The 13,921-nt window shown below is 38.8% G+C and overlaps 1 protein-coding gene across 3 annotated transcripts in view; it reads right to left on the bottom strand.

Annotated features, from left to right (window-relative positions):
* Positions 1-13,921, bottom strand: part of KLF12 (Kruppel like factor 12) — a 216,711-nt gene that overhangs the window by 26,347 nt on the left and 176,443 nt on the right. For all 3 annotated transcript variants that reach the window (XM_031557832.1, XM_010728732.3, XM_010728733.3), the window contains one exon: positions 12,986-13,143. In XM_031557832.1, coding sequence (XP_031413692.1) covers positions 12,986-13,143 — 158 coding nt within the window. The remainder of the gene's footprint in view (positions 1-12,985; positions 13,144-13,921) is intronic.

The following is a 13,921-nucleotide window of genomic DNA, read 5'->3' as shown; positions in this document are numbered from 1 at the left end:
TATCTGGATAATTGAAGTCCCCCATAAGCACCAGTGCCTGGGAACGTGACGCTACATCCAGTTGCTTTTGGAAGGCCTCATCAGCCTCCTCATCCTGATCAGGGGGCCTGTAGTACACCCCCACAACAGTGTCACCCTTACCAGCCTGCCCCTTGATTCTCACCCATAAGCTCTCCACTGCTACATCACTCTCCCCCAAGGCTCCTTGCCCTAAGTAGTGGAAACATGGGAATGGAGAGGACAAAATAGTGGACAAATTCTGGAAAACAGCAGGAAAGATAGCGTGGAAAGAAACTAAGAATCTGCAGTAATTAGGGACAAAAAGAAAACTGGAAAAAGAAAAAACACCATTAGCTAGTTTAATCTTCTGAATCTGTAAGGTTTTAGACTTGTAGAAGGAGCCTGTTTAAAAATAAAAGCCTGAAGCTGTGATCATTTTCATGGGAGCTAGCCTTCTACTTCCCCACCAGCCTTTGCAAAACCTGAAACCTAGACAAAATGATCCTGAAAAATAGAGAAATCATATTCTGGTGGTACTCTACAGCTTTGCAACAAATGGACGGTAAGCAGTATATCCTGACAGTCATTTACACAAATAAAGTGAGACTGAGGAGTATGAGAAGATTCTTCTAGACTGTTTGCTGTAGAAAATGAGTGTTTTCTATTGTCTGGAGGGGAAAAGTTACTTAGAAAGTTTTAAACATATGACTCAATGCCCTGGATGGAACTAGTCATTTTTTAACCTTCTATAAACAAAATATCTGTTTCTAAGAGCCCTCCAAAACATTGCCTTTTCTAATCCAGATGCCACAATCCAAATTAGTTTAATTAGTACTACTATATTAATTTTCCTATGCTACCATGACGCCTCTCACTTAAGCACATAAGAACACAGTTACAATAGTTATTCACACAATCTCTCTAGACTCAGGCAAATAATGAATTAATAATGCTGAATAATGACCATTATTTAGTCAATCGTTCAAAAATTTTCTGCCCTCCCTACAGTATTCATGTACTCTTAACTTCTGGAAAATCATTCATCCAAGGAAATAAATCTCCCCCAGACTTCTAATTTCAGTGACATTCACACACTCCAAAGAAAAGATGCCATATGTTGATACCAGCAAGACATCACATCGTGTAACAGATGAAGGAACCACAACCTGCTCTGCACGAGAATTTCCCACGTAGTACAGTCCTCAACGATTTTCTTCTGCCCACCAACTAGCTGCAATCATAGTATTTGATACTGATGCTTCAAAGGAAGGTGCAACAGAAGTCCTATGTAAAGAGTAATGGGGTATGCTGCCTGCATGGAAACTGCTCAGGAATTCCATAGAACAGAGCTGGGCTTGCGTTCTCTGAAAATGTATTGACTGAAATTGCAGATACTCTATTGGATACCTGTAGTCCCTTCCATTTGTGTATTATTTAAGCTTCATTTATTCATCTGTTTAACAGGCTTTTGGCAATTATGCAATTGAGTAATGATGAGGTAACTGTCTACTACCAGGACAGAAAACATCCCAGTGATCTACAAGTGACCAATTCTTCTCTGACATAAACTCCTTTCCTTCTCTGTTATTACAGGTGATGTTGTGACCCTTTCCAACTATGTCCCATCTATCTGCTTTTTCTCCATGTAACTCTCACCACGAATCTGAGTTCCTACTTCTCTTCTCTGTGGCCCCTTCTGCAATGGTATTCATCATTTTGAAACAGTGATAACATTTTTAAGTCAAGTAAGATTCACCAACAAAGTATACTCAGGGGAATGTTGAGGATTACAGGCTTAGCCATCTAGTCAGATTTGTCTGCATTTAAGCTTTCATTATCTTGTGAAAGAGCCAGGTATTAAAATTCAATTTTTATTCAGAAGGAAAAAGTTTGCAGAACACTTGAAATGAAACTCTGTTTACAGTTTTGTGCAGTTCTGTGCACACTCCTTTCCAAACAAGGAGCATGGGAGTGTAAGGGAGATGCTGTCCCTCACTCCATTCACAAAGTACAATGACTTAAGCCAAACTTGCATGGTTTAACGGGTGGCTCTTGCTACTAACAGCCACATCTTTATACATTCGTTATTCAGTTTCTGTTGTCATTAGTCTTGGAGGAGTATTCCCCACAAAAAACAAAAAACAAAACAAAACAAAAAACACAACAGAATGAGGTCCTAATGAGTTAGCCCATAACAAGTTGAAAGAGTTGAAAGAGAATAAATAACACATCAACCATGCCTCTGTCTGATGATATTACATATTCTAGTTGAAGTCAACAGGTCTGCTATTTTGCAGGGTCAGGACATCTCACAGCTATTCCTAGTTTGGTTTCTGCTATGGAAGTACTATACAACATATGTGGAGCACTACGCAAAATATATAGAATGTAGTATTTATGTCAACTGGGTTTCAGCTCTCACGTAAACACTATAACCATTCTAAAACACATACTGTGAGACTGCGAAAGGGAAAATCAGAAATCAGAAACTGAAAACCACGAATAATGGGTAATCAGCTTCTGCATTTCTACTAAAAGTAAGTGATTTCAGGCACAAATCTTTTTACAGCAAAAACACCATCTTATAAAGAGCATCCTCAGGCACTCCTGGCAGGAAGAGGGCAGCTTAGCTTTTAGACACAAGGAAAAGGGAAAAATGACAACTCTTACGTTTTGTGTGACATTTTTATTAGTATAATTTTTTAATGAAAAAACATTTGAGCACTTATAAAGCACTTTCCAACTTCAAAGTGCCTTGTGAAGATATCTTTTTACAAAAGTATATTAATACTTTATAAAAGTCTGGCTTCATAATAGCACCGTGTAACAAACACTGTGTCTTCTACAGGTAGGAAAACCAATGCAGTGAGCACAAGCAGCCTTCCCAAAACTGCACAGAAAGTGAATAGCAGTGTATTTGGACCAAGTTACTTTCTGTACAAAGACCATTAGATCTCAGTTCCACCCATCTAAACGTTTGAAATATTTTGAATCATCTTGATTCAAAAGCCTAATTCGATAATTCTGATGTCTTTCAAAAGGTGATTTTGGATCTCTGTTTCCAAATTATCTTTTCGGTGAGCACAGTGAATTTGAATTTTGTTTCAGCATTGTTGAAATATGCAAATTACAGATCTTTCTGGGAAAAGATTAAAGTTTCATATCAGTTTAGCAAGTCTGGGAAAATAATTTCTACGAGCAGAACAGGATGTACAGTGCTAATTGTGACATGTCTTGAAATTCAGGTTTTTTACTCCTTGTTCTCAGGCAAAGCAAAGGGACATGGTTACTTCACATGAACAAAATGACTTCTTCAATTCAAAAGCACAGTGACAATCTGCACTCTTAAACAGCAGACAGAACTTCAACTGATTTTTGACAATTTTAAAAGCAATTTTGTTCAAGCTTTGATTCTGATAATTCAGATCCAAGTCATTTTCCCACATCACAGCACACAAGTATCTTTCATTTCACTGTATTGTTGACTATGAGTGCTGTTTGTCACCCTGGCTCTCCTTGTCACTCCCTCTGCAAGACCAGTACTAGTTCAGGACCATTATCTATTTCCTTCTCTTGCATATTGTTCCAACATTCCTTTGGGTTCAGCTTCAGTTTATTGCTGTTCTATGCAAATAAGAAAAACTCTTTGTTTCCAGACTCACAAAAACTAGATTCACCATAACTCCCATCTCTCCAAATTCATCTCATCAGTCTCAGCCCTCTTCTGTAAACTCAAGATTATGAATATGAAGCTTCTCTTCCATATTTTCTCTCCTTATGGTTCTGCAGAGACTTTATCCTTTGATTGAACATACCTAGCACTATGTGAGAAACAACTGAATTAACACTCTGTGACAAGGATTGTCATCTTACCAAAGATTTTGATATTTATCTGAAATAAAATGATAAACATAATGCCTATTACAACAATAAAGATAACATTTTTGGAATTGTAAAAGGCCTCTTTCCATGTGCCTGAATTCAGGAGTCAGATCAAATCCCAACAACAGATGTCAAACAGCATTTATTACATTTCCTGATCATTTTTTCCCATATGTCAAGGTGATTTTGCACACGTATGTACGTATATACGTGCACACTAAGGTATATGTACATGCTTACATATATATGTATATCCACTTGGAGCAGAAGAGGGAATGGAAATTTCCTTCTGCTCTCCAGCCACAATATGGGACCATCAAAATTTCAGTTCCCTGGTAATGATGAGATTTTCCCTTTTATGGCAACATTCACTCACAAAGAAATTTGAGAAAGGTGATGCAACAGGCATCTGCTTACATCAGCAGCCAACTGCACAAAGGGTGACAGCACACTGCACAGTGACTCTTTTTCTAGGGTGCTGCTGCTCTGGGGTTTAGTCTGGATTCCTCAAATAAAACATCATTTTTTATTTGTAGTCCGTAACTGCAAGGGAGATGCCAATTAAATGACACTTCCTTTTCCATCTACAAGAACTGTGCCTCTGATTCTGCTCCTGCCACTCTTCCTGGATGCTCCAGGACTTGCTCCACCATGTTCAGCAAGAGCAATACTGATGTTTCATGGAATGAAAACTAAAACCAAAACAACAACAAACAAACAAACAAAGAAAAGTTCCATAGAAATAATAATAATAAACCAACAACCAAAGGCTCCAGGGGATGAGCTTTGCTTCATTCAGGAGGCAGGACCCTGGTGTGCCACTCTATTCACAGAATCAAAGCATTAAAAAACCTTAAAAACTTTGCTAGATAAAAAATGAATTGTGAATAGCATTGAGCTTTCCAAATGTATCTTTCCAAAAGATACCAATTTTATCACCATAAAATATAGAATAAACAAATATAATACGAAAGAAAAATATTAACCGACAAAGTACACAAGATGAGGGAAGAGTCTGGGAGATCATTAGAATTAATGTAACCAAGATACCACAAAATTTTATATTCTGAGCAGAGAAAATACTGAAGTATAGAAAAGTATCACCTGTCCTACACATCTGATCTTTCTCTTTTCACGGGAAAGGAGAAGTTTTGTAGAATTTTCCCAATTTTCTGCTTACTCATTTGCAAAAAATGAAGATTGAAAAAACACTAGCTTTCAGGCTCTGCTTTCTTTTCTTTTTTTTTTCTTCTAGGCATGGGAAAAAGTAAAGAAGAAACAACAACAAAAAAAACCAACAAAAAAGGAAATTTGAGAAAAATATTAAAGCAAAGGCTTTTGTGAAACTTACTTGTAGTTACTCTCAAGGACTTTGTTTCTGATTGACAGGCTGCCCTGCAAAGGATGGGCATGAGCAACTCCGCACACGCTTCTCAAAGGACATGTGGGGATCACCAGTAATGGATGTTTCAGCAGCAAGTTGCTATCCTGTTCTCTGCCTGGGATTGGAAGAGCGGGCTGCAAGAGTTAACGTCCCTGGAAGCTCTGTGATGTGTATTTACTTCTCTAAGTCTGGGTGCATCTGGGTGCAACATCTGGGAAACCACTTTGGAGGGAATGGGATTAGAGAGGTCTTTCTTGCCTTCATGCCACTGCAGGGTTACATAGAAATGGTAGACCACAATCATGCCTGAGACCTCAGATGAACTACAGTTCTTTGGAGGTAGAATATTAAGAACTAAATGGTTCACTTAGAGAAAATTCTATTCTGCATAATGAAATCATCATTATTCCCTTGTGCCACACACAGACAAAACACATATGCACCCCATATTTACAAAGTCAAGGGGCATGGTTGCAAATATTTTTCATAACCTAGAGACTGAAAGCAATCACAGACACAATTAGACTTGCTTTCCCATCAAAGTGCCTTGGAATAACCATGTGGGCACCCTTCCATATCGGAACAGCATCAGACCTACAATGCAGAGAAACGACTCCCTGTGTGTAAGGTGAGTTCAGAGCTCGCAAAATGTGCCAGAAATGAAATCATTTAACTTTCCACAGAGCAACTTTTGGAAGAGAACTGGATGTACAAGCTCCCTGTGGTATGGACACCTGCCCGTAAGTAGCTGGATTCGGACAACTATCTCAGTACATTCAGGCAGTTAGTAGAGGTTCATATTTCTGAACATCACCTTACCAGGATGGCATGGGTGAGTCTGCCTTTATACTCTGGTACATAGTCAACCAGCAGAATAATTATGTTTCTTCTAAATAGAAACTGCGTGAAGAGAAAAAAACTAGACATGAAGACTTCCATGAAATAGACTGATTTCCACAATGGAAAGCTCTACTGTTTATTGAATCTGGCAGTAAATTTTAAACACTACAAGAAAATTGTTTCTTAAAAAATAAAAGCGTCACCCAATACAAATAGAACCTCCTATCTTACTTAAAGCAAATTGCTTTTAGAATTGGCTTTGTTTGTTTGAATTCCTAAGTTCTGGAACAGTGCAGGAACCTGCTGCTGCAGCTTTATTCACTCATCAGGTTTACGTGCAGGAGGAAGAGTTCTGGGAATAAGAGCCTATGGAGCACGTAGGACATGAGAAAGGAAAGCTGGGCTTTTGAAGAGAGAGTCTGGAGGGCAGGTGACGAAGAGACGCTAATTTTAGAGGAGGCCAAAAATCTACACAGTTCAAATCAAATCCAAGAGGATTATTTCAAAAATGTTGCTTCCTCCCAGTACTTGTCTAAGAAGGGATTACAAACCTGTAAATATCTCTCTGGAACATATAGCTAGCAAAAGGCATTAAATAGACCTTAAGAAAACAACAGGTAATGAATGGAGTTTTAAAACCTACAGTGCAAAAATAACTTTTTTGGTGCCTCCGACTTCTTAAGTCTGCTCTGAAATTGCTGAAAGGAAAAAGTGAACAAAGACTAATGACAGGGGCCCTTTCATATTAAAATAATATATGGAGCAACAGTGAGTGAGAGGAATGCAATGTTTGAAAAAGCACAGACTAAATAAAACACCCATGTACTCACTAGCCCTCTCTCCTCTAGGGTGGTGTCTCAACCCAGTGAAAAAGGAACTTCTTGGGGAGGAAATGTCATTTTCTCAGGTACAAAATCACATTTCTGAGATGCTTAGTGTCTCCATGTAATGCTGGGGAGAACACCCTGACACTGACAAATAGGTTTCATTACGTCTGCTGCAAAGGTATTTGCTCTCATATCTCAGGAATGATATAGGCGTTGATCAAGAACAAAACTCCAAACACTGAAAAAAATTATTTGGCCCAGGGGCTCCATTCAGCATGATTCTGTGAGTGCAGCCCCAACTTCTGCAGCAGGGGCACCAAGAAGGGTGATTCGGACTCAGTGTCGGTTGGGGCTCACGGATGAAAAGCAGCAGTCAGCCCTGTGTCTCACAGGAGGTGCTTCAGGCAGGGCGGAAGCTTCCATGCCTTCCTCAACCCCTCAGAGGCAGGAGCAAAGCCACTTTTGTGCCTACAAGACTCCCACCCTGCCCTACAGTCATGGATTGAATCCATTCCCACTTCTCGCCTACTGAAACATCCCAGGCCTTTGCTGCCATTGACCCCAGGAAGCAACTCTGCCACATTCCTATAGGAATTAGTAACTAATGACTGAAAATAGAGTTTCAAGGAAAAAGAAATTGCCTATTACTCCTTCAACACTGGCTATAAGAAAAACACCACAGAAATGGGAAGACAGAAAACAATCTCTTCTGTATCAGATGTTGAAAAATCACGTTCCATATAACCTTAAAGCACGCATCCTATTTCTTTATTCAATTCTTCAGAATGATTCACATATTTTAAACTCCTTGGGCATTTTCATATGGTAAAAGGGTGGCCACATGAAGCTAGAAATGGATTTAGCTGTGAGCAAGTTTAGATGTGAAATCCAACATAAATCAAAATCCCTTTAAATAACTACGTAGTTATTGGGTTAGATTTCTCAGGTCATACTGCCTGTGCTCGGCACCACTTTGGCTGTGACGCATTCACACCACACAGTGTACTCCACACACTTAGAAGGGAAGAGCTTTAAATATACTCCATATGTACTATCCATTATACATTTCAAAACTGTGTTATTTACCAAGCCCCTTAGCAGACAGGATAATTTGCCTCTTCAATTTACATAATATGGCTCAAATTTACATGTTCTCTCCATTTACGAGGAGACATATAATGTCTATGAAAACTGGGTCACAATATGCAAAGGTTAGTTTTGGTACCAATTGGGCTGTCATTCAGGTTGAAGTAGGATATTACAAACTAGGATTTGTAGACCAGATAGCCTCTGGATCAGAAGAGAAGATGTGGCCAGAGCTACAGCTTGCCCCTGTTGTGTGGAAGAACTTAGGAGTGCACATAGTGCATGCCCTGGGACATCACCAACAGCCAGCAGTGTGGAGATGGGCTTCCTCCAGTATCTCTGCAGGCAGCTAGAAACTGTCATTTTTTTATATTCACACTTTCTATTATTTAGTGCATTTTACACCAAGACAACTGAAATCACTATACATAGAAATGGCTCTGTGTGTTTTTCTTGTGATAACTGTTATCTATCCAAAAGGTATTTTCACTTTTTCAGGCCTCATTTGTAATGTTATGGCAATTAGCCTAGAGTTCTGGGCGTCTGTTTTTAAACTCCCTCTTCCCTTTCTTAAAGCTTACTTCCTTGATCTCTCATCTTTCCATACACAACCTTTATCCAACACTACTATGCTGTCTGAAACTATTATAGCAATATGAGGGCTGTTCCGAAAGTAACACCTCCTATTTTACGATGTTGGCTCACAACATTAGAGGCAGATGTTGGTGGTATGGCAGCAAAGGTTGAACCTTTCCACCAATACTCCATTACATGTTGTTGCTGTGTGACAGATGGTGGCAGAGGGGCAGTCTGACAACATGGCATCTGACATGGAAGTGCATCTGAAGCAATGGTGTGTCACTGAATTCCTCTGTGCGGAAAAAAATACACTCACTGATATTCCTTGAGGCTTGCTGAGCTTTTGTGTAGACCAAACAGTGTATGTGAGCACAGTGGTGGGCAGTGCATCTCAGCAGTAAGGACAGCAATGTAAAAGATAAACCACATTCTGGATGGCCATGCAGATTTTTACAAGTATATTATACAGACTCTTGTTCATCACTGGCAAAAATGCATAGCTAATCGTGGTGACTATGTTGCAAAACAGTTTTTTATAGCTGAGAGTTTTCTCTATCAAATAATGTAATTCTGTTCTTCGTACCTGTTGTAGTTTCCATGGAAATAAATAGAAAGTGTTATTTTCCAAGTGACCTGCGTATACTCTTGAGATGTATTATGTCACCTGAGACATTATGGTCTTGCACTAACCTAACCACATGGCTTTGTCCATCCGCCTTAACCATCTCCAGCTCACTTAATTTCATTATAGTTACAGATAATTAAAAAATAATCACATGAAATATTGCAGGGAAATTGCAAATATTTTCGAGCACTTTGCAGCTTTTCATTGCCATTTCAGAAATCTGCAGCCAATTAGAGAGAAAGCTGAGATGCGTCTTTGAATTTATGGCATGAAAATATCTGTGTACTTTTTGCCAAAATAATGAAATCTTTGACAGTTATTGCCAATTTTACAGCTGCAAAGTCCCATGACTTCCAGTTGCATCAACATCACAGATCAGATATTAAAAATCTAGTTTTTATAACCCATGCCAGTTTCTCAACAGAAGGTAAGATTTGCCTCTTCAATTTATATAAAACATAGCAGATTTTCATAACCTCTGTTTGAAAGGAAGAGAGTCAGTAATCTTTCACAAACTAGGTCTGGTAAAAAAGGAAATATCATTTCTTTAAGATAAATATAATTATTTTTAGAAGTAAATTTTGATGGTACAAAACCAAACCAAACCAAAGGCTGCTAACTTTCTGATTTTTCAGATTATTCCTTTATAGAAACACACACTGATATTTTTCTTTATGATCACTGAAGAAGAAACCAACTCAACACAACCTCGATAAGCCATTTTCTCACCATTTCTCCTTGCAGAAAGAGTTGATATACATGAGCTACAAGATTGACAGTGAGCCCAGAAAGCTCTCCATCATACCCGATACCTCTTGATAGCTTTATCTGATGATTTGGCAAAGCAACACCAAGAACCTGATACTAGAAAGAGAAATATAATAGCAAGTGTTTGTGATTTATGAAAAGCTCCAACGATTCCAGGTTTCACTTGCACGTTTCCGAGTTTCAGAGCTGATGCACAATTCAAGGCTGCCCCCCAGTGGATTCCGTGCCCACACACTGCACTAAGCTTAGAGGAGAAGCTGAGAAGTACTCAGAAGCCACATGATAGCATCCTGAAAACGAAGCGAGACTCCAAGAGAACTGAATGCAACGGGTTCTGTGTATAACATTTTGCTTCCATTTTTTATTACATTCAAAAGAAATTTACTTTCAAATCAATAATGCTGTTTGTCCTGTCAAAAAAAATCCCATATTTTTTCTTCTGATAGCCAAACGAATGTTACTGTGAATTTACTATGCACATATAGTAAATGAAAATTAGTTTTCAAACACATCCTGCATAGTTAAAAAATTGCTAGCATGATCAGCCTGTCTAAAAAAAAAGTCAAGATTATGCAATGCTGAGTTTCTGTGATCCTTTCTCAGAAAGTTTCCTATTCAAACGTGCTCACCCTTGCGTGCCTAGCTGTCATAACTCATTTATACCTATCCAAAACTGCACTCTAATTACTGTGGGTCATACGTGAATAATTAACTTATTTTGCCTGAAGCACAGTGCAAGCCAAGATAAAAAAATGTAAGATGAGATTACTACACAGAGTATGCTCATGGCCAATGCTATAATGTGAAGTCAAAATACATCAGCTTCTTACCAAGACTGGGGAGGTATCTGAAAACAAATGTATCAGCACAATATGGATTTTCTCACTGGATCTCTGGCTAAGCTCAGTGCTCACCCTCTCTATAGACTACATTTTACTTCTTATATTGCAGCATGCATGAATAGATGATAAAACAGTTAACAGCTAATCAACCACTTAATGAAGGTTTTTGATTTGATGTTTTTTTTCCTAGTGTTTTCTACTTGAAGGAATGAACCAATATCCAAAATACTTCAGGCAGTTGCCTTCTGGAATGGATATTCAGTTCAGCCAGCTAACAGGCAAGTACCTGAGCTTCCTCTGCATTCAACGTGAAAGAGAAGTACCTTCAGATGCCAATTCCTGGGTCAACGTGAAGAGGGAATAATGTGCCCCAGAGGTGCCAATCCCTCTTCTATGACTATCCAGAGATTCCAGACAGATAGCATAGCCTAGACATCCAACTGCTGATGAGCCAAAGCTGGATAGATGAATTCTATGATTACTTTTGGTACAGAAACTCTCTTCATGCTACTGGATAGTTACAGCTGCAGAAGTTGGAATTATCAACTACATTTTAGCTTTTGGTGCCTAGTTTTGAGTACTCAGTGCATTCGGTAGTGCAGAACACCTATTGATTTTGGGTGATTTGTATGCAAGAGTTATCAGCCAGGAGATCATTAATGAATTACAGAATCATTAGACAATAGGGAAACAGTTTAGGAAACAAGAGAATGAAAAAAGAGAGGAGTAGAGCTAGAGTGGGATAAAAAAGGACAGAGTGCAAGGCAAAGGATAGGGCTACATAAAATACATTAGAAGACAAAATATACAGGGAAAGAATAAGAAAGAAGAAAAAAAGAATGAAGACAAAACATAATACATTAAGAGAGAATGCATAAACATTAATGGGAAGATATGAAGAAATCAGAATAATTGGCCTGGAGGGGAACCTAATGAAATACCCAGAACATTCCTGCTGTTATAGGAAAGGATTTTCTATTTACAGGAATGAGTTAAGTGATAAATATCAAGACAAAGTCTTGCTCAGTATTCCTCTCAGTGAAAGCCCTGCTAATCATAAGATGTACTGAAAAGAGTGATGAAGAAGTGGCTTCATCTGAAATGGAGAAACCATCACTTTTTTTTTTAAATAGTATCTCGTAACATTTAGAACACACAGAAAACACCAGCAGGTTCTCAACAAAAAACAACATTGCACTAGAAGCTAGACAAACACCATCGTCTCCAAGGTGTTACAAGAATGTTGAAGTACATTAAGAACAGATTAATCAATACATTTAATTTAAGATCAGCAGCATTCCATTCACTGCCTTTTTAGCCATTCCAGTGGTAACATTTTAAGTTGTTCCAGATGACCTCAAAGAGTTGTTCCTGAGTTTATCCACAATAAAATTGCAACGATTACACATCAATGCTTCAGCTACTCTCACGTGCCTGTCATGCAGAGTAGTAGCAAGCAGCCCTTAAGGTCAGTAAGAAAACCAGGTATTGATTACGTATTATATCACTGAATGGGATCCAGCTCATGCAGATGCATCTCTCTTGCATCTATGTCACAGGGATCCAGTGCAATCTATTCTCATAAAATGAATGACTTCCATTTGCAGCAGGTGGTAGGTGCATCAGAAAGCATCCAGAAAGAAATTCTGAGTTCTTGCATTTACAATTCAATTGTATTTAGCAACACTTATCAATGAAAGGCTTCATCTGTAAAAGCAAATAATAGCATAATAGGAGCATGGCTGCTGAGTGAAAAAGTTGGTGCTGAAGATTTATGTCCACACTTCTTGAGATTTTTTTATTTTGAATAGCTTTGGCTGGTTCCAAACAACGATCATCCGTTGTTGGTTGAAACACATTAGATGTATCCATGCAGGCTACTTTTTTGTTAACTTTCAACTGAAAAGAGTCCAGTTTTTGCTAAGAGAGCTTGTACTGAAAAGCAAAACATGGGAAGTGAGAACGATAGAGAAGTTCAATTCAAAAGCAAGCTTTTGATCTGCACCATGCCAAAGCAGATGCACCTGCAGACATCCCTGTTGTTTATATTCGGACTTTTGTCTCCTGGCATAGGATGGCAAGCTCAATAGGTCCTAAATTAGGCAGAAAGGATTGTCAGAACCACGCAATGCCAGTGCCAGCAAAGCCTTACCTGTGTGCGTCCTCCGATGAGCTTTCAGGTGGGAGCTTTTTGTGTATACTTTGTTGCATCCCTCAAAGTCACACCGATGGATGCGTCGCTTCCTGGAGTCTGGAGACTCAGACCTTCTCTGACGCCTTGTGCTCTCAATACTGAATGGCGAAACTGAACTAAAGAACAAAATAGAGGGAGAAAGGAAAAATGAAGCAAGAGCACAACATATATCTTGGACCTCAAAAGATGAGTAGTAGGAAAGCACTGTGCCAAAGGCAGCCTGATCTTAAATATTTCCTTTTCTGCATAATCGTCAGCAGCACCTCTTTGAAACTATTTATGTTTGAATGAGAGTATATTTTGCAGTATTACATAATTCAAGTCTTGATTTAGAAGTGCTTATTGCCAGAGAAAACACCTTGAAATAATGCCTCAATAATGAATCAGCCTGACTTCATTTTATTTCTATTTTACGTGTCCAGTTCCAAGTTCAGTGAACCTTGATTTCTAAACAATCTTCTACAAAGACTCAGCAATTTCTCCTTGATATGTTTAAATTGGTAAAAATTCTGACAACTTTTATGAAGAAGTGTTTCTAGTACTGAGATCTTGGCTACGAATTCTCACGTTTGGCCAAATATCTATTGTGTCCTCATATACAGATTGCCAAGAGATTCTCATCACCTGGCAGCAGTGATTTTTCAATTTCCTTATTTAACAGTTCTCAAGCACCTGAAAGTCATGGAAGCTCAGAATGGTTTGGGTTGGAAGGGACCTTTAAGATCCCCTAGTTCCAACCCCCCTGCTATCGGTAGGGACACCTCTCTCTAGACTAGGCTGCTCAAAGCCCCACTGAATTCCTTTCAGACCACTGAATTTAGCACTAGCACAGGGCCAGGGAACCATCCACAAAAAAATGCATATGCTCACAGAAGATATACTCCATTTATTCCA

Source organism: Meleagris gallopavo, chromosome 1 (assembly GCF_000146605.3).
Source record: "Meleagris gallopavo isolate NT-WF06-2002-E0010 breed Aviagen turkey brand Nicholas breeding stock chromosome 1, Turkey_5.1, whole genome shotgun sequence".
In the NCBI taxonomy this organism is placed as follows: domain Eukaryota; kingdom Metazoa; phylum Chordata; class Aves; order Galliformes; family Phasianidae; genus Meleagris; species Meleagris gallopavo.
Note: the sequence above shows the minus strand (reverse complement) of the source record. Positions and strands in the feature narration are given on the sequence as shown.